General features: G+C 48.6%; 1 protein-coding gene across 5 annotated transcripts in view; it reads right to left on the bottom strand.

The window, feature by feature from the left end:
• The window catches only part of LOC119956135 (rho GTPase-activating protein 22-like), a 325,941-nt gene that overhangs the window by 18,003 nt on the left and 280,110 nt on the right, over positions 1-27,828 (bottom strand). For 4 of the 5 annotated variants that reach the window (XM_038783034.1, XM_038783035.1, XM_038783037.1 and 1 more), the window contains 4 exons: positions 12,775-12,982; positions 8,415-8,547; positions 3,902-3,975; positions 2,607-2,728 (listed from right to left, as the gene is read on the bottom strand). In XM_038783034.1, the coding sequence (XP_038638962.1) occupies positions 2,607-2,728; positions 3,902-3,975; positions 8,415-8,547; positions 12,775-12,982 (537 nt within the window). Of the gene's footprint in view, positions 1-2,606; positions 2,729-3,901; positions 3,976-8,414; positions 8,548-12,774; positions 12,983-21,816; positions 22,000-27,828 lie in introns of those variants that run through there. The other variant, XM_038783036.1, reaches the window with a different exon arrangement.

Below are 27,828 nucleotides of genomic sequence, written 5' to 3'. Positions count from 1 at the left end.
CAGCGGACAATTGATTTCCGTTGATGACATTGCGTGGCTATGCTAATTAAGGGCAGATTTCACATTCGGGCATCTGTGAATAAGATGGTGCATCTCCACCTTGGCCAAATCAGCACAGCGCCCAGCACATTCTGGGCGCATTTTAACAAATGTGCTCTCCTCGCCAAAGCTCTTGGGCCACGTTTAAAAGACGAACCCACTCAGCCTGTAAGGTTTTTTTTCTGAGTTGCATTTTGACACTGCGGACAAAGACGTGACTGAATAGATTAAAACTCTTGGGCCTCGTGAATTAGCAAAGCCGCATCTCGATTGGTCCGCTTTTATACACCAATAAGGAGTCAGAATTTTTTTGACTTTCGGATCTGCCATGATTTGTAACGGAGCTTCCAAGCAGGCAGACTCTGGAACACATCGGCCAGTGGACAAGTTGACCCCGGCAACAGTGACAGTGTGAGCAGAGAATGACGAGTTGGAGGAGGAGCTCAGTCCTGTCCAGGAACAGCCAAAAGGTAATTGGCACACGTGCTCTTTGTTTACAGGGGATCGAATATACTGCGGAGGGAAATGTGGAAATGTCACAAGACCCTTGACCACGTAACCCCGAAGCTTTGGCCATGTCGCCGATGCTTCAAAATGGACGCCTCCATTACAAATCACAAATCTGATAGGATGGTGCCCATTTTGGTCACCTCTCAATGCTACACTCGCCTAATCTAGCGGTTCGCCTCAAGAAAATCTACACAATTGCGAAAGATATTAATGCGACAGTTGTGCGCTACTGTGAGGTTGGTGATTAAGTTCACTATTCATGTCGCATAAAGGTACAGGAATAGGATTATACCCATTCAGCCCTTTGAGGCTACTCCACCATTCAACTGGACCTTGGTTTGATCTGTTTTCAAGAGCAGGCTGCTGGGTGGTCTAGACTTTGGCTGTGGGGCTGAACTGGGCTGGATCGAACATGCCAGGAGGAGCAATGGGGCCCCACACATCGTGCTGCCAGGTTTTTGTGCGTTTCTGGCACCATCAGTTGTAAAGCAGGGTGAATGCTTAAAGTTAAGGAAGTTCAGAACTCTCCATTCTCTGGCTAGCAGGACAAGAACATAAGAGCCAGAAGCAGGAGTAGGCCATTCAGCCCCTCAAACCCCCTCCGCCATTCAATGAGATCATGGCTGATCTCCTCTTGGCCTCAACTCCACTTTCCTGCCCGTTCTCCATAACCCTTCCACCCATTACTAATTAAATCTATCTCCTTAAATTTACTCAATGTCCCAGCATCCACTGCACTCTGGGGGGGGGGGGGGGGGGGGGAAGTGAATTCCATCGATTCACGGCCCTTTGAGAGAAGTAATTTCTCCTCATCTCTGTTTTAAATCTGCTACCCCTTATCCTAAAACTATGACCTCTTGTTGTTCTATACCTCAATGAGATTTCCTCTTATTCTTCTGAACTTGAGATTGTATCGACCTAAACTGCCCAATCTCTCTTGATATGACGAACCCCTCATCTCTGTAATCAATCCAGTGAATCTCCTCTGAACTTCTTCCAAAACAACCACATCCCGCCTTAAATAAAGGACCAAACTGCACACAATACTCCAGATGAGGTCTCACTTAAACCTTGTACAGTTACAGCAACACTGCCCTACTTTTATACTCTATTCCATTTTGCCATAAAGGCCTAAATTCCATTTGCCTTCCTTATTACCTGCTGTACCTGCACATTAGGTTTCTGAGATTCATGCACGAGGACAGCCAGATCCCTCTGCACAGAATCACTCGGAAGTTTCTCTCCATTTAGATAATAAGTTGCAATTCCATTTTAACGACCAAATTGGATAACTTCGCACTCATCTACATTAAACTCCAACTGTCAACTTTTGGCCCACTCACCTCAACGATCTACATCCATTTGTAAATTTCTTATTTTGAAAAATTCATTTACGGGATGTGGGCGTCGCTGGCTAGGCCAGCATTCATTGCCCATCCCTAGTTGCCCTTCAGAAGGTGGTGGTGAGCTGACTTCTTCAACCACCTGCAGTCTATGTGGTGTAGGTACACCCACTGTGCTGTTAGGGAGGGAGTTCCAGGATTTTGACCCAGCGACAGTGCCAGGAACAGCGACATATTTCCAAGTCAGGATGGTGATTGATTTGGAGGGGAACCTCCAGGTGGTGTTCTCATTGCAACTTATATCCCCACCTACTTTAGTGTCATCTGCAAATTTGTCTGTCGTGCCTTCTATTCAAGTCATTAATATACATTGTAAATAGTTGGGGCCCTGAGGACCGAACCCTGTGCATCCCACTGGTTACATCTTGCCAACCAGAAAAAGACCCATTTATCCCGACTCTCTGCCTCCTATCCATTAGCCAGTCTTCTAGCCAAGCGAATAAACTACTCCAATCCCATATGATCTTACCTGGCGTATGGATTCGCAATGAATATAATATGACAATTACATTTTTATTGAATTCCAATTCACCATCTGCCATGGTGGGATTGGAACTCGGGTCCCCAGAGTATGAACCTTGGTCTCTGGGTTACTAGTCCAGCGAAATTACCACTACCTCCCCAATATGACAATTAATAAGTCAATTTCCATACCTTCCATAATAGTCACTGGGTCTTCCAGCTTTGGACGCAAAATATTTGGTCCAAAGACCGTTGCGAGATTCTGGACACTCATTTTATTAACACTTGAATAAGACTGAACTTCATCAAGGAACCTATGAGTAATACGGCAAATGTTAGCAGGTCAGTGAAAATGCAGTATCAACCCACTGTTTTCATTTTGCCAAAAGGGTTTTTATTTCTACCTCATAAAGGTGTACGTGTATTAATTAGAGAATGCATACAAACGCACACCTTGTGATAATTCTGCATCGTCGTCACAATTAAACAATTGTGGTTCACTGGGGTTTTTAACCATTGCTGCGTGCAAACAATGGAATCAGCTGCTTTGACTGGTTGGGGTGTACTTTGTGTACTTGAGTGGCGGTATTCCCTCCTGCCTTCTTCCAAATGCAAAATATTATCGAAGTCTCATAGCTCAAAGTATGGTTCCTGATCCAATTCTTTGTTTTTCGTTTATTCGACCATGGTATGTGGGTGTCGCTGGCTGGGCATTTGTCGACCATCCCTACTTGCTCACCCGTTTCAGAGGGCACTTAAGCGTCGACCACATTGCTGTGGGTCCGGCGTCACCAGACCGGGTAAGGATGGCTGATTTCCTTCCTTAAAGGACATTAGTGAACCCGATGGGTTTTTACAACAAATGGCATGATCGCTATCACCCAGATTAGCTTTCATTTCCAGATTCATTTTAATTTGATGTCCATCAGCTGCCGTGGTGGGTTTCGAACCCATGTTCCCCCAGGGCATTAAATAGACCTCTGGATTACTGACTTTACCACTAAGCCACCCTCTCCCCTTATATTTTTGCTGAACATGATATACATTAACAATCTGGAAGAATGGACTGAGGACATTGTTGCTAAGTTTGCAGATGATACAAAGATATGCAGAGGGAGAGATACTATTGAGGAAGCGGGGGAGGGGCTGCAGAAGGACTTGGACAGGCGAGGAGGAATGAAGAGCTTGTCAAATGAGGAGTAGTTGGGGACTCTGGGCCCGTGTCTGGAACTGCAAGTATTTGGCTTTGTACCTTGGAAATAGGTGCACCAGGCATTGCCAAAACACTATTTTACTTCAAGTTCTCGTATTAGCGGCAATCGCCGCACACAAAACATGTTTTGCAATTCTGTTTCGGCCCGGGAGAGGGAAAACAGTGTGGAATATTGTAGAGCGGCACAAAGGGACGAGGAACACACATCAGTGATGGCTTTATCGTGTCACTGAACCGGACTACTGGTTCCGCCCAGTCATGGTAGAAAACCCACCTGCAGATATATTTGAGGAGATTGTAATTGGCCTGAGGCAGATTGGTGACCTGTTTGATCAGCTCCTGGACGCCCTGAATAAAAAGAAGACCAGATGGTCAGTTCGCATTTTAGTTCTGGCAGATGACGCGAAGAAAAAAAAAACACACCCAGGGCAATTTTCAGCTGACCACCTCCAGTGCAAACCAGAGAGGTGGCCAGTTAAAACCAGCTACCTTCCCCAGAGCCACCCAGGTGGGCAACTGTAACCAGTTCAATTCAGCAGGCGGCGCAAAGCAGTCGGGGCCCATTGTAAACAGGTCCTGAGATCAACGGGACCCAACTGCAATTTTTAGTGGGTGGTCTGATTAGGCAGAAGAAAGATTTCCATTTATATAGCGCCTTTCACAACCTCTGGATGTCGCCAAAGCTCTTTATTGATAACAAAAGTACTTTTTGAAGAGCAGTTGGAAGATAGGAGACATGACAGCCAATTTGCACATCGCGAGTTCCCACAACGGGCAACATGTTAATGGCCAAGCGATGTTTTTCCGCTGTTGATTGAGGGATGAATTTGGCCTGGACGCCAGGCCCAGGAGAGAGTTTCCCACCCAGGTCAGCTGCTTGGGCTGGTTTAGCTCACTGGGCTAAATCGCTGGCTTTGAAAGCAGACCAAAGCAGGCCAGCAGCACGGTTCAATTCCCGTACCAGCCTCCCCGAACAGGCGCCGGAATGTGGCGACTAGGGGCTTTTCACAGTAACTTCATTGAAGCCTCCTCGTGACAATAAGCGATTTTAATTTTCATTTCATTGGGGCAAGCCGGTCAGGGTCCGAAGTGGGTCGTTTAAAAAAAAAAGAATAATTAAAATGTATCCCCTACAACCCTCAGCATCCCTCTCCCGCCAAAAATTTGGCTTTTCACAGTAACTTCATTGAAGCCTACTTGTGACAATAAACGATTTTCATTTTTTCATTTTCAAATAACTGGCCCAGTGTTAAAACTGAGGCGATCGTTTTGTGAACCAAAGGTGTTCCAAATTCGGATGTGAGCTCAGCTGAAGTGGCACAAAGAGACAGGGCAGTGTGAACTGACCTTTCACACCCAGACAGACTAACACTTCACCAAGAACTGGACCATTTAAAAAAACAAACTTGGTCAATACTCATTTGGAAACCCGCTATCAAGTCCTGCAACACGGGCGGCACCGGCGGCAGAGTGGTTAGCACTACTGCCTCACAGTGCCTGGGACCCGGGTTCAATTCCTACCTCGGGTGACTGTCTGTGTTTGCATGTCCTCTCCGTGTCTGCGTGGGTTTCCTCCGGGTGCTCTGGTTTCCTCCCACAGTCCAAAGATGGGCAGGTTAGGGGAACTGGCTGTGTTAAATTGGCCCTAGGTGGAGTTACGGTGATAGCGAGGGGTTTGGGCCTCTGTAGGGTCCTCTTTCAGAGGGTCGGTGTAGTCTCGATGGGCCGAATGGCCTCCTTCTGCACTGTAGGTGTTCTATGATTCTAAAATTGCAGAGGAAGTATTTCTGCCTGAGTTCATGCAATGCTTACAGGACAGAAGGAAGCCATTTGGCCCATTTAGCCTGTCCTGACTCTTGAAAAAAATTAGCCAATTAGTGACACACCCCCCCCACCCCACTCTTTCACCTTTACTCCATAGCCAGCGGTTCCCCTGATCTCCTGTCACAACGTGTTGAAAGCCTGGACCCACAGCGTGAATAACGGTTGACACGGTTTCTGAATTCCACAGAGTTCAAGGCAAGAGAACGTCCAGGGAAATTCTACCCTCATATCATAGGATTTACAGTGCCAAAGGGGGCCATTCGGCCCATCGAGACTTCGCCCACCTTTGGAAAGAGCACCCTACCCAAGCCCACATCTGTAACTTATCCCCGTAGCCCAGTAACGCCACCCAAACGTTTGGACACTTAGGGGCAATTTTCGCAAGGCCAATCCACCTAACCCGCACATCTTTGGAATTTGGGAAGAAACCGGAGCACCCGGAGGAAACCCACGCAGACACGAATAGAACGTGCAGACTCCTCACAGACGCTGACCCAAGCCGGGAATCGAACCTGGGACCCTGGAGCTGTGATGCAACAGTGCTAACTGTGCTACCGTGCCATTGTGGAGTGGGTTGAATCTTTGGAATGATCTGCCTCACAAACTGACAGAAGCAAGGCCCGTCAGAAATGTTTCAACGGGACTAGATGCTATAAAAAGGCAGTTGGTGATAGGTGCACAGATCTCATCCCATTCAACAGGTTTCAGGGTTGTCCAGGGCTTGAGGCACTCTTAGAACTCCACCAATCTGGAACTCCCCTGACAGTAGTTCTTCTAAAAAAACAAATTCTAATTGAGGCGCCATATAGCGTGGCCAATCCACCTAACCTGCACATTTTTGGGTTGTGGGGTGACACCAACGTAGACACGGGGAGAATATGCAAACTCCACATGGACAGTGACCTGGGGCTGGGATCCAACCCGGGCCCTCACCGGCGTGAGGCAGCAGTGCTAACCACTGCACCACCGTGCTGCCCTCACAGTAGTTCAACAAGCACACTGCCACTGCTGTACTCTCCTGTAATCCGTCGCGATGCTCTCAAATTTGTTTACATTTTCAGCGCAATCGCGGCTCAAGCAAATGAAAGCTAACAGATTAAAAGGCCATCACCACAGTGATAAGGGGTTTAGCAATCCTTCCAATTAAATGTTGAATTGGGGACATGGTGCGATTGGCAGTGTAGGCAGGCTCGCTTGACATTCTGGGCATCAGCGTGTGACCAAGACTGCTTGACCTTGCTGCCAATCTCAGGCTGCTTACTGCGAGCAAAGGCCCAAATTGACTCCAAAGTGAAGCAAGGCCCCTGCCACCAGAGAGTCTCCATCCACCTTCCCTCTGGACACTGCCTGGGTACCATAGTCTATATGGGGGGGGTGTTATGCACTGAATTATGTTTACAATTATTTTTGTACTCTCTGTTATTATAAAATCATGAATGCCTTAATAAAATGTTTTAAAAAAAAAGAAAATGGCACACACTTGCGGACAACTCTTTACCCTTTCATGGAAAGGATGCGTACAGAGGGATACGGCACACGGAAATGCTGAGGGTTTTGGCCAAGGGTGGTGTCATGTCTGGTACAGGAGTGGGGGGCTGAAGGGCCTGTTCCTGTGCTGTACTGTTCTTTCAACTGCTGGAACATGTTATTGAGATGATGAAACAGTACTACATACCATAATTCGCGACACGTGGGGAACCCCAGTCTTCTGGTCCCAAAAGTCATATTTTTCCATATACTCAACATCTAGCTTGACCTCCCTTCCAGCCATGACGCGGTAGACTTGTACTAGTCACCACCCTCAATTGTTCTCCACAAAAATACATGTTTTACTTACAGGTACCTTACAACTTGACCAATGGGGTCGAGCAGGCGATACGGGCTATTTTGCAACGGGGTCTGGGAGTTGAACAGACGCCCACTCTTTGCATTGGAAGCAGATGACACTTCAAAATGGTGACTGCCCATAACGTGGCATTCATCTTTTTATTCAGTATAAAAAGCTGGTCCTTGTCTTTGGAGGGACTTTATCAAGGCTTCAAAGGACAATTTTTACACTGACGTCTATGGTAATTTCAATTGAAACGAATGATTGATTTCTTTGTCCAAACAGCAATTAAATAATCTTTCCCCTAATGGAAGGGAGACGTCATTGCTGCAATAAGTGCCCCCACCAGATTCTTGCTGTATTGCGGGTGGCACGGTGGTGAGCACTGCTGCCTCACAGCGCCAGGGATCCCGGTTCAATTCCGACCTCGGGCGACTGTCTGTGTGGAGTTTGCATTTTCTCATTGTCTGCGTGGGTTCCCTCCGGGTGCTCCGGTTTCCGCCCGCAGTCCAAAGGTGTGCAGGTTAGGTGAGGTTAGGGGATAGGGCGGGAGGGGGGGGGGCGGAAGTGGGCTCTTTCAGAGAGTCTGTGCCGACTCCATGGCTAAATAGCCTCCTTCTGCACTGTACGGATTCGAGGATTCTATGCTGGTATTCGCCAGTCACCACCCAATAACTGTGACATTAAGTCAAACCTGGTTAGGCTACATGGGTTGGTAATTGTAAAAAGGTGTTATGAGGGGAAAGAGGACACAATTTGTACGGTCAGCTTCTCTACTGCTTTCTGAACAAAGGCAGACGGGCTCGCTGTGTATGTCCCCGGTGTCAGCGATTGTGAACCAAGATCAGGCTCTTCATGAACGTATGACAAGCAGGAACACTAAGGAGCTTCTTGACACACCTTCAAACCCAATGATCTCCTGTCTCACACTGCCCGCTTTGATGCCCTCTGCTTGACCTGACACCAAAATGCCACTGGGCAGTTTTGAGTCCGTTCTCAGCCAAAAGACGGTCAAGGTAGAAATGAGTGGGTGTAACCGGCCCACTAGAAACCTCATGGGGCAGCCCAATTTCTGGGAATTCTGGCAAGGTGGACCTCATACATTCCGGAGCAAACGCACACTGGGCGGACTTACCTCCTCCTCATCCTTAGCCAATAGTTGTGCACATGAGATGAAGTCTTCATACTTGGCGAATGGGATGACGGGCTCTGGCAGCTCCCTCAGGTACAGCTTCAACAGGGAAGCAACGGTGTGGACGTCGGTGTTCCTGCAGGATCAAAATTGGGAAACATCAAATTCGGGGTCGCAGTACCACAATTGACTGACATTTTCTTTCACGCCCCTGGAAGTGAGTGTAGGACGACCCATTGAAAGGCCAATTGTTCTTCATTCTAGTCCCATATCAGGCATTTGATCCACCTAGTGGGCTTGAGATGTGGAGAATTGGTGCTAATTTTGACGACAAAAGCTTGAGCGATCACTGTGGAAAATGAATCAAAATTCTAAAAAGAAAATTCGGAGAAATTCAATTTGTGTTAGAAATGTACTATCGGCCTCTTATTTTAAGATTAGTGCAGCTGTTTTGTACCGGTGCGATACAAGAACTAGGGTGTGCTCCAAAAAGGTAGGCAGATTGATTTATTTTCTCTGTTCACAGGATGTGGGCGTCGCTGGCTAGGCCAGCATTTGTTGCCCATCCTTAACTGCCCCCCTGAGAAGGTGGTGTTGAGCCACCTTCCTGAACTGCTGCAGTCCATGTGGTGTACGTACACCCCCAGTGCATTGTTCATCCAAACCTGCCCAACAGCTAACGGGGTTTTCCGGGTACCCGAAATTGTGTTTTGAGGGTTAAACGAATGGGCTCACCTCTCAAAAGAGCCAAGTGCCGATGGCAGTTTTTAAAGATAAGAGGCACTTGATGAAGTTAAATGTGGGTAGACGGTATGCTGGCGGTCAGGGATATAGGTTGAAAACGAGGAAGTCGCGCCCAGGACACGGGTTCAATCCCGGCCCCGGCTCACTGTCCGTGTGGAGTTTGCACATTCGCCCCGTGTTTGCGTGGTTTTCACCCCCACAACCCAAAGATGGGCAGGGTAGGTGGATTGGCCACGCTAAATTGACTCTTAATTGGGGGAAAAAAATGAGGAAGTCAGGATAAACCTTTTGACCCAAGTAGTGAGGTGCAGGTAGGGTTCAAGAAGCAGTTTGATGTGTGTAAGGACAGCTACTTGGTGAGAAGACAGATCGATGGGCGCTGATCAATCAAAAAAAAAAACACAAAACTACTTTGACGCTCTCTAATTTCTTGTGTTTTCATTCAAAACCTCTCGATGTGCTTCATGTGTTTGTACTTAACATCCCCCACCAGCCCCCCACTGTGACCATGAGACCGAGAATATCTGTACATCTTAAGTGACTGGAAAGTGACTACGCTGAATGCAGTCAGTGTTGCTAGGACATGAAAGATGGCAAATACATCCACTATTACAACAGCAGAAAATCCTAGGTGGTGGTCGTAAGCAGGGATTCCACAGATCATCTGTCAAATTTGGCACTTCAATCCCATGTGGCCGTGCTGGAAAACGCCTCCGAAAGAGGTAGCTCCCTACTTAGGTCTACTCTCCCACCCATCCCGCCCTATCCCCGTAACCCACTTTGCACGTCCCTGGACACAAAGGGGCAATTTAGACAATCCACCTAACCTGCACATCCTTGGACTGTGGGAGGAAACCGGAGCACCCGGAGGAAACCCACGCACACACGGGGAGAACGTGCATTCTTCCACACAAATGAGGCCAGAATTGATCCCGGGTTCCTGCTAACCACTGTCATATCCCATAGCTGGCTGAAGGTCAGGGGTCTCAGTGGAAATGAAGCATAACTGGAGATGAAACTGTAGCGACATGTATGACCGACTGGTAGAAAGGGACGACACCATACTGGACGCAACTAGAATGAAATGGGAGGACGACCTGGGGATTGAGATAGGATGGGGACTCTGGAGCGAAGCACTGCATAGGGTCAACTCCACCTCCACGTGCGCAAGGCTCAGCCTGACGCAACTAAAAGTGGTACATAGAGCCCACTTAACAAGAAACCGTATGAGTAGGTTCTTCCCAGAGGTGGAGGACAGATGTGAAAGGTGCCAAAGAGGCCCGGCCAACCACGCCCACATGTTCTGGCCTTGCCCCAGACTTGTGGAGTACTGGACAGCCTTCTTTGAGGCTATGTCCAAAGTGGTGGGGGTGAGGGTGGAGCCATGCCCGATAGTGGCGGTCTTCGGGGTTTCAGACCAGCCAGATCTATTCCTGGGGAGGAGGGCGGACGCCCTTGCCTTTGCCTCCCTGATCGCCCACTGTAGAATCCTGTTTGGCTGGCGGTCAGCAGCACCACCCAGAGTTGCAGACTGGCTGTCCGACCTCTCGGAATCTCTCCAAATGGAGAAAATCAAATTCGCCATCCGAGGGTCGGACGACGGCTTCCACAGAACGTGGGAGCCATTCATGCAACTGTTCCGGGACCTGTTTGTGGCCAACGTACATGAGGAAGAATAGTCGGGTGGCCAAGAACCAGGGGAAAATGGGCGGGAATCGGGGAAAGGTAGCCGGGGGGGGGGGGGGGGGGGGGGGGGCTACAGGTTCATTATGGGGGTTTGATGGCTAGCTAAGGCCCAAAACCAAACTGTAAATAAATGCCTATAAACATATGCCTCGGCCATATTGGGGAATGTAAAATATATATGCCGGCTAAAGGGGGCGGCCACAGTTGTTATTATGAAGATGCTTACCTGTAAATATACATGTTAATTTTTGCGTGTTTTTTTTTTCTCTCATAATTTGTAATTTGTTGGATATAAAATATGAAAACTCAATAAAAAACATTTAAAAAAAAAATACCTGGAGATGATGCACCTCAATAGACAGGGGCTTTACAACAATCTGCCAGAATCACAGCAATGTTACGGTGCACAGGAGGCCACTTGGCCCATCGTGTGTGCACCAGCTCTCCAAACGAGCATCATGACTTTAGTGCCATTCCCTGCCTCTTCCCCGTACCCCTGCACATTGTTTCTATTCAAATGATCATCTAAGGCCCCCTCGAATGCCTCGATTGAACCTGCCTCCAACACACTTCCAGGCAGTGCATTCCTGACCCCAACCACTCGCTGTGTGAAAAGGTTTCCCCATATCCTTCCTGCTTCTTTTGCAAGACACTAGGGTGGGTTTAATTCCCCCCAAAAAAGTACCAGATACAGGCGTTTCTCATGATTGCACATCACAGATCAGGTTCGCCTCGCAATTTTTATAATTTTTATTGATTTACCGGATACGGGTATCGCTGACGAGGCCAGCGTTTATTGTCCATCCCCAGTTGCCCTGGAGAAGGTGGTGGCTGAGAGCTGCCTTCTTGAACCGCTGCAAACTCCGAGCTGTAGGTGTACCCTCCGTGGTGTTAGGGAGGGAGTTCCAAGATTTCGATCCAGTGGAAAACGGAACCATTGAGACTGAGGTGAAAAGATAAACAAAAGATTTTGGGCGGGAATGTCCGTCCCGGCAGCCAGCCAATGGGGTTTCCCATTGAGGGCACCCCCACGCCGTCGGGAAATCTGCGGTGTGGGTGCGCTGCCGGTGAAGTGGAGGATGCTGCCGGCAGAGAATCCCGCAGCTTGTCTTTGGAAAATGAAAAGAGTGTAAAAAGTTTTAATGAATAGAACATAAATTTTAAAGAAAGGACAAAAAATGATAGAGGAGGAGGGCAAAAAAACAAAACAGGACATGACATTCTGATGTACACGATTCCTTTATTAGAAGTCAATATGTTTGAGTTTGAAGTTAATCTGGACTGGCATGTCCAAGATACAATTTGTAACTAATTTAGAACAGTACAGCACAGAACAGGCCCTTCAGCCCTCGATGTTGTGCCGAGCAATGATCACCCCTACTCAAACTCACGTCTCCACCCTATACCCGTAACCCAACAACTCCCCCTTAACCTTACTTTTTAGGACACTACGGGCAATTTAGCATGGCCAATCCACCTAACCCCACACATCTTTGGACTGTGGGAGGAAACCGGAGCACCCGGAGGAAACCCACGCAGACACGGGGAGGACGTGCAGACTCCGCACAGACAGTGACCCAGCCGGGAACCGAACCTGGGGACCCTGGAGCTGTGAAGCATTGATGCTAACCACTATGCTACCGTGCTGCACCTAATGGTGAATCTTACTAAATTGCAATGCCTTCCGACATCATTGCATCTTAAGTATCAGGACAAAATGCTGTCACTTGCCAATAATACTCAAGCCAAAAAGTAGTTGTGCATCAGGACACCCAGGCTAATGGGGGAATTCAGTTGGGCAGCTATTGGATGGCATTGTCAAGCACTGGGCTCCGGAATTTAACTTTTCTCTTTAAACAAACATCGGAAGGCTTGAGTGTTCCAACAATGTAAATTTAAAGAATCACCTTCAGCACACACATACTCACACTACCTGTCAAACAGAGGCTTTTCTCCACAATCAAAGGAATCCTGCAGCTCCTTGACGAGATTGGCTTGCCCAGGCAGGCGAAATAAACCTTCTTCAGTGAGGCCATGCTCTCTGATAAAGTCCACACACTGTTCGACCAATAAGGGAGCCAGCCGCTTGCCAAACTTTCTCTCGTACTGCACCGTGTCTTCCAAACGCTGCCCAAATATGCCTGAAACAAATCGCAATGCACAGCTGTGATTTCACTCGGCACAGACTTCAATGATAATTCTCAGAGTTGCAACGCTGCTTTGAAAGTTGGTGCAGTGAACTGAAACACGAAGTATCAAAAGTTACAAAGGAGGAGGCGACGCACAAAACCTTTTAATTACAATGCTGCAGATTGATTTTTAAAGCCGCAGGTACCTCTGTTTTGTAAAAGGAAAGTCTTTCTTCTTTTGTGTGGTTTTCAAAAGGTAACTTCAAACACTTCCTTTCCACTCAGCAACACTTAATAGAACACCTAACTTAAGAGACAGTGCTCCCCTATCTGTGCCTTACACAGCTCGGCAAAATACAGATCTTTTTAAAAAGCCCAGGTTGATTGTTTCTCACCCACGAACCCTCTATCGCAACTTCTTGTCTTTATTGATACTGATCTGCACAATGCCTTTTAAACTTCCTTCCTGATATAGGGGACTAACTAAGTTGCAGGGCATCAGATACGACATATGGACAGTAGTTACCTTGATTGTATCAGGACGGCTGGTTCGTGATGCAGAACGAGGCCAACAGCGTGGGTTCAATTCCCATTCCGGCTGAGGTTATCCATGAAGGCCCCCGCCTTCTCAACCCTCCCCCTCGCCTGAGGTGTGTTGACCCTCAGGTTAAACCACCACCAGTCAGCTCTCCCTCCTCAAAGATGTAAGCAGCCCATTGTCATCTGGGACTATGGTCTTGTGAGAGTATTGATCTCGAGGGCAAATGGGGCAGGAAATGAATGCAGGTCTTGCCAGGGATGAGGTCATTCCATGCGCAATTTATTTTATAAACTAGGGAGGTAACTGATGAGCTCTAAACGACCACAGTGATCTTGAGTTAGAGCAGGTACAATCAGCCGGGGGTCTTGCTCCTGATTTCTATCCATTGACTCTCCCGCGAGGGCAACATTAATAATAATAATCTTTATTGTCACAAGTTGGCTTGCATTAACACTGCAATGAAGTTACTGTGAAAAGCCCCTAGTCGCCACATTCCGGAGCCTGTTCGGGTACACTGAGGGAGAATTCAGAATGTCCAAATTGCACGTCTTTCGGGACTTTGGGAGGAAACCAGAGCACCCGGAGGAAACCCACACAGACACGGGGAGAAGGTGCAGACTCCACACAGTGACCCAAGCCGGGAATCGAACCTGGGACCCTGGCACTGTGAAGCCAGAGTGCTAACCACTGTGCTACCATGCTGCCTATTATGGGCATCAACTGGGGACAGGACCACACTTGGTAACGATGTCCAACTCCCAGTCAAATAGAATGTTCACTAAGCGATGGCCACTGGGGCAAGGTATCTTAAGGGCTACAAGCACCTGTGTAACTATATCCTAGAAAGAGTGACTGCCTTGAGGAGAGGATGTCTGGTGGGGGAAACTTGCTTAATCTTGTCCCGATAAACAAACATTACAGTTGGGAGGAAAATATGGTTTGAGTCAGCCCTGTTGGTTCTTCTTTTCTCATTCCCATTTGATGTGCTTACGAATGTTGAAAGACACATTTAAAATTTTTTTTAGAGTACCCAATTCTTTTTTTTCAATTAAGGGGCAATTTAGCATGACCAATTCACCTACCCTGCACATCTTTGGGTTGTGGGGGTGTGACCCACGCAGACAGGGGGAGAATATGCAAACTTCACACTGACAGTGACCCGGGACCTGGATTGAACCCGGGTCCTCGGCGCCGTGAGGCAGCAGTGCTAACCACTGCGCCACCGCGCCGCCCCCTAGAAAGACACATTTGGGGAAAGTACATTATGAAACTGTTTGCTCGTGAGCCAAGTTAAATAAAACGAGTGGATTCACAGTGTGCTGCAGTCTGTTCAAACGTGGACTAAACGGCCCATTTACTTTAGGTAGTCATGCGGTTAAAACCACTTTCCTAGCCTCCCTGGTGCCTCTGTTGGTAAGTGGCGACGCAGGTTAACAAACTCATAAAAAAGTACAAACAAAGCACTGGGATTCATTCCGACAGGAATACAATTGAAACGTGTGTCAATCTTATAGGCAACCCTGGCCGGGCCATACTTGAGCGGTCTTCACAGTTCTGGTCTCCATGTTAGAAAAAATATCTCGACATCAGCACTGGAGAAAGTGCAAAATAAAACCTTAAGGATGGTAACAGAATTGCGAGGATACAACTCCAGGCAGACTGAATAACCCAGTGCTCTTTTCTCTGGGCACTTTTTAAAATTGTATAGGGTAGGTGTAGCGGTGATGTTTCCCCAAGTGTTGGAGTTCAAAGTTGGGAGGCGTAAATACAAGTTACGAATACTTCCAATGAAGGAACCCAGGAGCATCTTCTTTACTGGGAGTGTGGTGGGAATGTGGACCGCTCTGCCACTTGGAGAAGTTGAGGCCAACAGCATCGTTGGTTTTTAGGGAAAGCCCACTGTGATACTGTGCCACTAAGGGTGCCATGTTTTATTTGGCTCTATGGGGAGAGCTGCCATTGATCTGGTTGGTCTTGGGTTAACAGAGAGGGAAATGCCAAGTTGTTCGCCCCTGATCTTTTATGTGCATGTGTGCGTGTGTTGTGTGTGTATGTGCGTGCGTGTGCATGCTGATCAGGTAAGGTCTATTTTGACTGTGGCTCTCATGGTTACAAAGCTTAATCTCAGCCTGGGCTGTCATAGAATTTACAGTGCAGAAGGAGGTCATTTGACCCATTGATGTACCATCAATTGGACGCGAGACACGATGAAGATCCAAACTGTGGCTTTAATCAGCTAGTTGTTAGCCCGGTTGTCGACTACAGAGAAAGGCCGACCGCCGGGAAACCTGGGTATTTATACCCCACCTCGGAGGAGGGGTCTGCTTGCCTCTCGACCAATTGGTGAGCAGTCACATGACTAGTCCCAGCCAATCAGATGAGAGGCACATGACCAGCCAGAGCCAATGGGGAACCAATGCTCTGCACCAATGGCAGTGCTCCCACTCATATCACCACACCCATCGAGTCTACACCGGCCTTTGAAAAGAGCACCCTATTTAAGCCCACACTTCCACCCGTAACCCAGTAACCCCACCCAACCTTTTTGGACACTCAGGGGCAATTTAGCATGGCCAGTCCGTCTAACCTGCACATCTCTGGCCTGCGAGAGGAAACCGGAGCACCCGGAGGAAACCCACGCAGACACGGGGAGACTCCGCGCAGACAGTCACCCAAGCCGGGAATTGAACCTGGGACCCTGGAGCTGTGAAGCAAAAGTGCTAACCACTGTGCCCCCACGCCGCTCATTGCAGGAAAATACTCCGGAGCTGTCCCCAGTAAAGTGTTTGAGACCAAACTTGGAGCTTCTGAAGCAGGCGATGGAATCATGAGGCCTGTGAGTCGCAGGAATTGAGCCGTATCTATAGCGTCAGGAGGAGCTGCCTAGGTAGGAGGCCCGGCCCATGGGAGCAATCTGTTTTGGGTCACCTGGATCAGGTAAACAGAGCGAGGGTCCCCGGGGAGGAGGAATGCGCTCCTGGCTTCACAGAGAAATGGTATAAACAAAAAAAAAAACAACCTTATATGTGCTTTATGGCCACAGGGTCCTCTGAGAAATCCTCCAACAAGTTTGAAAAGGGGTCCTTTCACAAAGAGCAAGCCCCCTAATTGATGGGTTTCCACTTTTAGGCAACTTGACAGGAATCCCTAAAAATAAAACTGGACCACTCAAATTCAGTGGCGGACCAACACCTGCCCAGCCCGTCCTCCTGATAGATCGGAAAACGTTGCCCTTATTGTATACGTGAAAATGATTGCAACACATACCAATTCCAACTCCGACTCTCATTCTCTGGACACATTAATAACTTTGCTGCTCCCGACCCTCCTGCATTGCTGCATGGATTCCAAACTCTCATTTGTGTGATATACGTTTTGACAAGGAAAACAGACCTGATAAGCAGATAGACTTTGTGCTTAAGAGGGTCCAGGGGGAAGAGTTGGTGCCTCTGTGCTGGTTTTCACTCAGGTCACTTGGATGAGATTAAACCAGCATGTGGCCATCAGCATAGGATTACCATAGGAACAGAGCTGGACCATTCAGACCCTCGAACCTGATTTCCGCCCCCATTCAAATCGATCCCGGCCAATCTGACTATCAACTCCATCTTCCTGCTCTGGATCCCTAATCTTTCATATCCTTCACTAACACCTGTTGGCTTCATTTTCCCAATTTTTAGTTGACTCCCCAATCTCAACAGCAGATAGTGGGTGCGATTCTCCGAAATGGAGACAGAGTGTTCGCGCCGTCGTGAACACCGTCGCGTTTACGACGGCGTGAAATGGGCGTGGGCGCTACCGATTCTGGCCCCACAGGGGGCCAGCACGACACTGGAGCGGTCCACGCTGTTCCAGCCTCCCTTCCCGGCGCACAATGGGCGCCGCGCCAACCCGCGCATGCGCAAGGGACTTCCTCAGTGCGCTGGCCCCGACGCAACATGGCATGGGGGTTCAGGGCCTGTGGTGTAATAAAATAGGGCCGTGGCTGGAGAGGGAGGCCCGCCGATTGGTGGGCCCCGATCGCGGGCCAGACCCCATCGGAGGCCCACCCCCCCCGGTGAAGGAGCCCTTTTCCCCGCCCCACAGGCCGCCCCCTGACCCTTCGCGCAGAGTTCCCGCCGGCAGCTACCAGGTGTGAACGGCGCCGGTGGGACACAGCCGTTTCCGCGCGGCCGCTTGGCCCATCAAGGGCGGAGAATCGGCAGCCCGGCCACCGACTGCGACCGGCGCCGCGCCTGAAAATGGCTCCGATTCTCCGCTCCTCGGAGAATCGCCTGCCGGCGTCAGACTGGCGCTGCGGGAAAAAATGACGCAAACGGCAATTCTCCCATAAGGTGCAGCTTGGGAGAACCGCGCCCAGCATGTTTCCACTACCCTTTGGAGCAGTAAATGCTTTGTGACATCACCCTGGATATAATCCCCTTGTCCCAGACCCCCATCTCCCAGAGGTAATACCGCACCCATTAAAATCATCAGATCATCTTAAGCACCTCAATTAGTGCTCCCTTTAACCTTCTGCACTTGGGGGTAAAATACAAGCAGACGAGAGAGAACCTGACAAATGTTCTCCCGAGTACAGAATGAAGCAGCGATGCCTGGGGTAAATTTGGTCTGCTGACTCCCTATTGTGCCAAGCAGATACCAGTCACAGACGGTTACCCATGTGTGGTATGACCGTACTTTGAAAGCAGACACTGGCAGACATTACCAGCACTAAACACGCTTCGGACAAATCATCCTTACGTTGCTTTATTCAGCCACAATTTCACACTTGCATTGGCTTTCGACAACGAGCTGACTTTCTCCCATCCGTAACAAGATCCTACTAAAAAGGGTGTGATTTTTTGTCGGATCGATAAAATGACAACCTCTAGTAAGATATCAATGACATACATGGGGCTGGTTTAGCACACTGGGCTAAATCACTGGCTTTTAAAGCAGACCAAGGCAGGCCAGCAGCACGGTTTGAATCCCGTACCAGCCTCCCCGAACAGGCGCCGGAATGTGGCGACTAGGGGCTTTTCACAGTAACTTCATTGAAGCCTACTCGTGACAATAAGCGATTTTCATTTTCATTTCATTTCACATTGCCCCTTGCCTGTGATGTTGTCTGGTTACCAAGTCTAACATTCCTTTGCTTAGCAATGTCTGTTTGGTAAAAGGGCTGATGGATTTCAGTTGCAGAGTCGAAAGGCCTCATGTGGCGCAACCATCATATTCTTCCCCAACACGGTACAGCAATCATATTCTTCCCCAGCATGGTGCTACTATTAGACTCCTCTCCTCCCTCTTTCCTCCTAACCCCTTTTAGGCTTTTGAAACCATAGCGTGGCATCTCCACATCACTGCTTTCCGATTCATCTAGCTCTCCAGGTGTCGCTAATAAAAGACCATTTATTCACTAACTCAACCATCATCACTAATAACAGATCATCTGACCGCCATCACATTGCTGCTTGTGGGGTCTTTCTGTGCACATGTTGGCTGCTGTATTTCCTTAAATATAATAATAATCTTTATTGTCACAAGTAGCAGGTAGCATTGTGGATAGTATTTGGGCAGCACGGTAGCATTGTGGATAGCACAATTGCTTCACAGCTCCAGGGTCCCAGGTTCGATTCCGGCTTGGGTCACTGTCTGTGCGGAGTCTGCGCATCCTCCCCGTGTGTGCGTGGGTTTCCTCCGGGTGCTCCGGTTTCCTCCCACAGTCCAAAGATGTGCAGGTTAGGTGGATTGGCCGTGATAAATTGCCCTTAGTGTCCAAAATTGCCCTTAGTGTTGGGTGGGGTTACTGGGTTATGGGGATAGGGTGGAGGTGTTGACCTCGGGTAGGGTGCTCTTTCCAAGAGCTGGTGCAGACTCGATGGGCCGATTGGCCTCCTTCCGCACTGTAAATTCTATGATATGATAAAGTAGGCTTACAATAACACCGCATTGAAGTTACTGTGAAAAGCCCCGAGACGCCACATTCCGGCGCCTGTTCAGGTACACGGAGGGAGACTTTTGAATGTCCAATTCACCTAACAGCACGCCTTTCGGGACTTGTGGGAGAAAGCCGGACAACGTGCAGGCTCCGCACAGACGGTGACCCAAGATGGGAATCGAACCTGGGACCCTGATGCTGTGAAGCAACAGTGCTAACCATTGTGCTACCGTACTGCCCATCGATGCACTGCATAAAGTACTTCATTGGCTGAAAATGGCGAATGTGTTGCTGTGAAAGGTCCCTCCCCTTTCATTCTTGGTGCTGTGGTGTTTCAAAGTGTGGCCGGGGGGGGGGGGGGGGGGGGGGGGGGGGAGGGGGAGACGGACGGGACAGGGATGCATGGGTCAAAGACAGGAGCATGAAAGTGTCATTCCCATTCCGACTCCCAATGAGAACAGCCAACCCCGTTAATCATACGATCACCCGGTCAATCCTCTCATCAATTGGAAATTTCCACAGCGGTGCACCACTTTTGCATCCTCCTTGATAGAATTAATCTGCTCTTAAAAGTTTAAATATAAGCATAAATTGTATCATGGAGTGCACCAGCCACAATAAACTGCCGCCAACGCAAATAAAGGGAAGTGAAAGTGCTGATTCTGTTGTCAATCTGTCTTCCTATTTGTCCCACGATGACATTAAACCATGGGAACAGTCGGCTCCGTGATCTTTCCTTTGACCGCACGACTTTGATTTGAACAGATTTTCCTCTTTTTCATTGCAAGTTGTCAACAGAAGTCTAACCAATAACCTTTCCACCAGAAGCTTTTTTTGACACAAAATGCTTGTCGAGGTACACGAGGTGACGTGGAAAATGGAGACCCATTCCTGGGGCGGTGGGGTTGGGGGGTGGGGGGGGGGGGAAAAGAAATCAGGATTTATTCCCCCTTAAATTCACTTCCACCTTGTTGAAGTTTCCTTTCACACACACAAATGTTTTAGCCATTTCTGATGCAATGCTCAACTTGAACAAAATTGCAACGGGCTCTTTTGAATCTTTTTTGCTCCAGGCTACTTCTCAGCCACAAAGACGAGAAGCTTTCTTGTGCTGAACACGGTGAGGTTGCCCGTGTTAATCGTTAGCTAAAGGAATACCCGAGAATCAGTCAGGGAGAGACCCTCCTGGTCGAGCAGGTAAACTGGTCGGCAGAACGCGGAAAACGTCTGGACGGGCGCCGGATTGTGGGCAGCCGGTAGGCACAAGGGGCTCCGGAGGTGAGTGACGAGCCTTCCCATTGTGCTCTGTGCTGTAATCTGGAAACTTCAGCTTTGCAAAGTGCTCAACGCTTTCTGGGGAAGGGGGAGGGCAGCACAGTGGCGCAGTGGGTTAGCACTCTTAACTCTGGGCGCCGAGGTCCCAGGTTCGATCCCGGCTCTGGGTCACTGTCCGTGTGGAGTTTGCACATTCTCCCCGTGTTTGCGTGGGTTTCACCCCCAACAACCCAAAGAAATGAAATGAAATGAAAATTGCTTATTGTCACGAGTAGGCTTCAATGAAGTTACTGTGAAAAGCCCCTAGTCGCCACATTCCGGCGCCTGTTCGGGGAGGCTGGTACGGGAATCGAACCGTGCTGCTGGCCTGCCTTGGTCTGCTTCCAAGGCCAGCGATTTAGCCCAGTGTGCTAAACAACATGTGCGGGGTAGGTGGATTGGCCACGCTAAATTGCCCCTTAATTGGAAAAAAAAATGAATTGGGTACACTAAATTTATTTTAAAAAATAAAATATACTTTCTGGGGAAGCCACATCCAATAGGGTGGTGGCTCTGTAATGGGGTGGGGGTGCAGGAATGGGCGTGTAGAGGAGATGGAAGGAGTGTTGGGGGGGGGGGCGTTGCCTCTTTTAAAAACACTGGCCTGGAAACTCAAAGCAGTTCAGTTCAGGTCACCCGCTCCTGGGGGGGTCACTGTCTGTGTGGAGTTTGCACCTTCTCCCCGTGTCTGCGTGGGTCCCCAAAACCCAAAGATGCGCAGGATAGGTGGACTGGCCACGCTAAATTGCCCCTTAATTGGAAACAAAAGAATTGGGTGCTCGAAATTTATAAAAGAAAGTTCAGGGTAATCCCCACACCGCCTGATATTCTGACCCTGAATGTTTCCATGCCATCTCCTGCAGAGGTGCATGGAGAACTGCAATGTCAATCCTGACCTGGGCTAACCACAATCAATAACACCTCTGTTCAATCAAATTCAATTCAAAGAGAAATCCCGAAGCAGTTGAGATTGTAAGAGCGTTGCTGGAAAGTTGCACTCTTTGACAATAACTTCTGCCGCTCATGCTGGGGTGAAGGGGTGTTTGAATGAGGAAGAGCCCTCCCTACCTCTCCTGCTAACAAAGCATCGCTGCCAGCGGCTGAGAGACGGCGGACAGAATTCAGACAGAACCCTGGCACACGGGCTGCACAGAAAGTAAGCCTTCGCCTCAGGCATCAGAGCCAGATGGGTCCTGGCTGCCCTTCTACCGCTGTGTGACCGCACCTCTCTGCTCCCCATCCATTCCACACACACTCTGTGACTGTGCAACAGACCTCACCCAGGCAGGTACAGTCTTGCAACGCTGCCTCGCGTTTTGATTTCCGGCACAGCAGCCAATGCAAACAGCAGCCCCAAGTCCCGGGGTCAAACTTGTGGAAAAGTTTGTGACAAGTGAGGGCATTCCCAGCCCGAGCCACTCGCGATATTTCCCTCTGCAAAATCCACCACCTCCCCTCCCCAGGAATCGTGTCTATTTCTGATCACAGCCTGCAGTTGCTGCACAGCAGCTAATCCCTGAGTTGGGTTAGCCAAAAATGCACTCCTTCAAACAACTTCAGAGAGTTTACCAGGAGGAGGTAACTTTGAACGTGAAACTTGCTGAGTATTTTAGCATCTGTTAGAAAGAGTGCACCCTTCAGCCACTCAATATCATTCAGAAACTGTGATCTGGGCATTGCCCAGTGACCCACTGTAGAGATAAGGGCTTGGGAAGCCCTCATTCAATTATGTTTCAGCGCAGGTCAAGTATTTGACATCATGGACCACATGACAAATAGATGTTGGCATCAGAACAGCTGAACGTGTCTTAAAGGGGCACCTTCACTGGGTGGTGGGGGGGGGGGGGGGATATTCCGCAAACTATTTTTGTTGGAGACGTAAATCACATCATACCAAATCCTTTTGTCACTCTGTGTTTGTGCCCTCCTAGATAGTGCTGCTTCAAACAATGCAAACAATATAACCCTTTAAATACAGTAAAATGCCCCCCCCCCCCAATCTGCACCACAGCATCGCTATCGAATAGAATTGGGCATGTTGCACATGGGGCTGGTTTAGCACACTGGGCTAAGTCGCTGGCTTTTAAAGCAGGCCAGCAGCACGGTTCAATTCCCGTACCAGCCTCCCCGAACAGGCACCGGAATGTGGCGACTAGGGGCTTTTCACAGTAACTTCATTTGAAGCCTACTCGTGACGATAAGCGATTTTCATTTAATTTCATGAGATTTTGAAGTTTGGTCATGGCGATGGATTTTAAGATTGTTTTAAGGAGGTGGATAGGTTAGGAAGGGAATTCTGAAGCCTAAAACCCAGGCAGCTGAGGGCAAGGCCACCAAAAGTGGGGCCATCAAAATGAGGAGGTGCAAAAAAATAGGAATTAAATTAAGCTCTCAGGGACATGGTGGAATAATAAATATAGAATGCATATATGGATTCAAGGATATGGGACACATACTGGTAAATGGGGTTAGGGGGATTAGGAGTAGTTATTGTCGGTGCAGACTCGATGGGCTGAAGGGCTTTTTTTGCGCTCTATGCCTCTTATGAATCTATGTATTTCTAGCAATCATAAATTGAGCCACATTGTGGTCCTGACTGATAATCTTACATTGATACTACGATTTGTAGCACACGCAGGATTGTACAGCAAGTGCAGCCCAATCACGGAAATACATCTAACATTAGACATTAGGTTCTGAGGTTTGAAAGAACAGACTGATTGAGTCTGGTCAAGTACCCTCTGCCTATTGCAAACAACCAAAGGAATGTGCTGTTCGATATGATCCACCTCTCATTGGGATTACATATCTGACATCACACCGGCATTGAAATTCACATACCACATTTCCCATTTCCGTGCTGGCAGAATGTTCTTTTGGCCTGATGGTAACATTCGGTTCAAGGAAAATATCGCTCCAACTGCTACTGCATAGTAGCTCAAACTACTGAAAACCTCCAAACATAGTCTCCAATGTTAGATGTGATTCTACGATTGGGCAGCAGTTGCTGAGCAATCCCTCATGTGTTAAGAATTATATAACAACCGATTGAAGATTATCAGTCAGGTGTACGATGTGATCCATCTCGCCAAACAATCAGCCCCCTTTTCTCATGCGGGATAAATTGTTGCTCCCTTTGAAATTTGGTATTCTTGTGCCTGTCCTGATGCGTGCAAGATGAAAAGATGGGCAGCACGGTAGCATTGTGGATAGCACAATCGCTTCACAGCTCCAGGGTCCCAGGTTCGATTCCGGCTTGGGTCACTGTCTGTGTGGAGTTTGCACATCCTCCCCGTGTGTGCGTGGGTTTCCTCCGGGTGCTCCGGTTTCCTCCCACAGTCCAAAGATGTGCAGGTTAGGTGGATTGGCCATGATAAATTACCCTTAGTGACCAAAATTGCCCTTAGTGTTAGGTGGGGTTACTGGGTTATGGGGATAGGGTGGAGGTATGGGCTTGGGTAGGGTGCTCTTTCCAGGAGCCGGTGCAGACTCGATGGGCCGAATGGCCTCCTTCTGCACTGTAAATTCTATGAAAAGCTTTGACAATGTGTCTCTTTTCAATAATACTCAAGTTAGTACTACTTACCAACTAAGGGGTGGCACACACAGTGACACAGTGGTTAGCAGGGCAGCACGGTAGCACAGTGGTTAGCACTGTTCGAATTCCCGGCTTGGGTCACTGTCTGTGCGGAGTCGGCACGTTCTCCCCGTGTCTGCGTGGGTTTCCACTGCATGTTCCAGTGTCCTCCCACAAGTCCCAAAAGGCGTGCTTGTTAGGTGAATTGGACATTCTGAATTCTCCCTCTGTGTACCCGAACAGACGCCGGAGTGTGGTGACTTGGGGATTTTCACAGTAGCTTATTGTTGTGTTAATGTAAGCCTACTTGTGACGCTAATAAAGATTATTTTTATTATTGCTGCCTCACAGCTCCAGGGACTCGGGTTCAATTCCGCCCTCAGGTGACTGTCTGTGTGCAGTTTGCACATTCTCCCATGTCTGCGTGGGTTTCCTCCGGGTACTCCGGTTTCCTCCCACAGTCCAAAGATGTGCAGGTTAGGGTGATGTGGCCATGCTAAATTGCCGCTCGGGTGTCCAAACATGTGCAGTTTAGTTGGGGATAGGCTGGGGGCGTGGGCCTTGGTAGGATGCTCATTAGGAGGGTCGGTGCAGACTCGATGGGCTGAATGGCCTTCTTTTGCACTGTAGAATTAGAATTAGAACAGTACAGCACAGAACAGGCCGTTCGGCCCTCAATGTTGTGCCGAGCAATGATCACCCTACTCAAGCCCACGTATCCACCCTATACCAGTAACCCAACAACCCCCATTAACATTATTTTTTTTAGGACACTAAGGGCAATTTAGCCTGGCCAATCCACCTAACCCGCACATCTTTGGACTGTGGGAGGAAACCGGAGCACCCGGAGGAAACCCACGCACACACGGGGAGGACATGCAGACTCCGCACAGACAGTGTCCCAGCCGGGAATCGAACCTGGGACCCTGGAGATGTGAAGCATTGATGCTAACCACCATGCTACCATGCTGCCCCAGGGATTCTATGATTCTATAAATTTATAAATATATATATATATATATATAGATCAACCTCACTATAGACTAGGACATAGTAGCATATCCTTGATTTTCACACGACTGGAGTTTCTCCAAAGAAATGGATTGCAACTTTAAGAGGCCAGACAGGGTCACGGTTACGTCATACCCCACCCCCACCCCCCCTCCGAGCAGTGTTGGCACGATCCTGCGGGCAGATTGTCTGACAAAACCGTCACCTTTTGTTTTCAACTTCACTGTGGCCGACTGCTCTTCAGTTGCAAACCCTCATCGAACAATTCACCTAGTTTCCTTTGCGATCCAAATGCGTGTTGCCAAAGACAATACAATGAAAAATATAAGCCATTCAGGCTTTTTCAGAAGGAAGATGCTGAGGTTTTAACAGCGAGTGACTAACAACAGGCAGGAAGAAACCGAGGGAAACTATTTGGCTTTCTGGCAGTTAACCTCACCTCTCTGAACTTCAAAGCCGAAAGAGTAAGCTAAACAATAGTTAACTCTTTATTGACCAGGAGATTAGGATCCTAAAACCACACGGTCTAATTTCATAATAAGGGGGTCTATCCCAATTATGATGGAGATGAGGAATTTCTTCTCTCCAGAGAATCGGTAGAGTTTGGAATTCTCTTTCCCATAGTGCAATGGGTGCTGGGTCACACAATAATCCAAGAATATGTTAGATAGATTTTTGATTGTCAAGGGTTTGGTTGTTGAGGCCAAATGACTGAGTGTCTTTGAGACAGAGATAGATAGGTTCTTGATTAATAAGGGGATGAGGGGTTATGGGGAGAAGGCAGAAGAATGGGGATGAGAAACATATCAGCCATGATTGAATGGTGGAGCAGACTCAATGGGCCGAATGGCCTAATTCTGCGCCTATGTCTTATGGGGGACGGACAAGAAAGTGGAGTTAAGACCACAATCAGCTTGGCCACGATCTTACTGCACGGCGGAGCAGGCCTGAGGGAAGGCATGGTCTCCTCCTGCTGCTATTTAATATGTCCATGTGTTCAGAAGGAGGCCATTCGGCCCAAAGTGTCTGTGTCGGCTCTTGAGTAGGTCATTTCCCACTGCCTTGCTCTTTTCTCCATAGTTCCTGCAAACTTGCTTCAAGTAATTCATTGAAAGTTACTGTTGAATGTGCTCCTTTCCAGGAAGTGCACTCTAACTCCTTGGGTTTTGGGGCAAAAAAATTGTTTCCATTGGTTTTTAAATCTGTATCTTCTGGTTATTGACCTTCTGCTGCAGGCAAAGTTTCCCCCTCTTTGCTGTAACAACCCCATTACTGATTTTAATCAGCTCCATCAAATTCCCTCCAAACTCTTTCCTCTACAGAAACCACCCTGGCTTCTCCAGTCTCGCCACATAACTTGAATCCTTCACCATTGGCACCATTCTAGCTTGCGACTTGCTGAAATCTGTTACAATCCTCCTCATTTTTTCTACTTCACAGGACTTGTGTGTTGTTGGCTACTCCAGCATATTCTCGTGACTAATAGCCCATCTTACACCATTGCAATTCATATAGTGTAGGTACACCCATCGTGCACTTTGGGATGGGGTGGGTCTGCGAACATGCGAATTAGGAGCAGGAGTAGCCACTCGGCCCCTCGAGCCTGCTCCGCCATTCAGTAAGATCGGGGCTGATCTGATCGAAACCTCACTCCCACCTCCCTGTCTTCCTCCGACAATCCTTCACCCCCTCGTTAATCCAGTTGCCATTTCTGGTAGCAAGGCCGAAGCCGAGTGATCCGTCCGGTTTCTATTCTTTTTGAAGGCTTTGATACAACTGAGTGGCTTGCCGTGGGCCTGGAATTACGTTTAGGTCAGACCTGGAACGGATGGCAGATTTCCTTCCCCAATGGGCATTAATGAACCAGGTAGGTTTTTATGACGATTAACAATGGTTTCACGCTTACTGTAGCCAATAGTAGTTTTCTAACCACAGAACCATTGGCCCACCAGGTCTGCATCGACCCTCTGAAAGAGCACGTAGGCCTATCCCCCAGGCCTAACCCGCAATCCCCATCTAACCTGCACATCTTTGGACACAAAGGGGCAATTTAAAGTGGCCAATCCACCCAACCTGCACATCTTTGGACTGTGGGAGGAAACCAGAGCACCCGGAGGAAACCCACGGAGAACGAGCAAACTCCACACAGTCACCCAAGGTCGGAATCAAACCCGGGGCCCTGGCGCTGTGAGACGGCTGCGTTGACCACTGCGCCACCCTGCCGCAATAAATTACAGATTTATTTGCCAAATTTGAATTCCACGGCGGAATTTGATCCCAACTTCCCAGAGCATTAACGAGGGCCTCTGGACTACTAGATCTGGTGGCATTAACACTACAGCTCACCTTCTTTCACTCCAACATTTCTGGCATTCATGTCAGCTGCCACCTTGGAAATTATGCTTTATGCACCCAGACACAGGTCATTAACACATATTGGAACATAGAACATAGAACAGTACAGCACAGAACAGGCCCTTCGGCCCTCGATG

The sequence above is a fragment of the Scyliorhinus canicula genome, chromosome 22, assembly GCF_902713615.1.
Source record: "Scyliorhinus canicula chromosome 22, sScyCan1.1, whole genome shotgun sequence".
NCBI lineage: Eukaryota > Metazoa > Chordata > Chondrichthyes > Carcharhiniformes > Scyliorhinidae > Scyliorhinus > Scyliorhinus canicula.
This window is presented reverse-complemented; position numbering and strand designations above follow the sequence as displayed.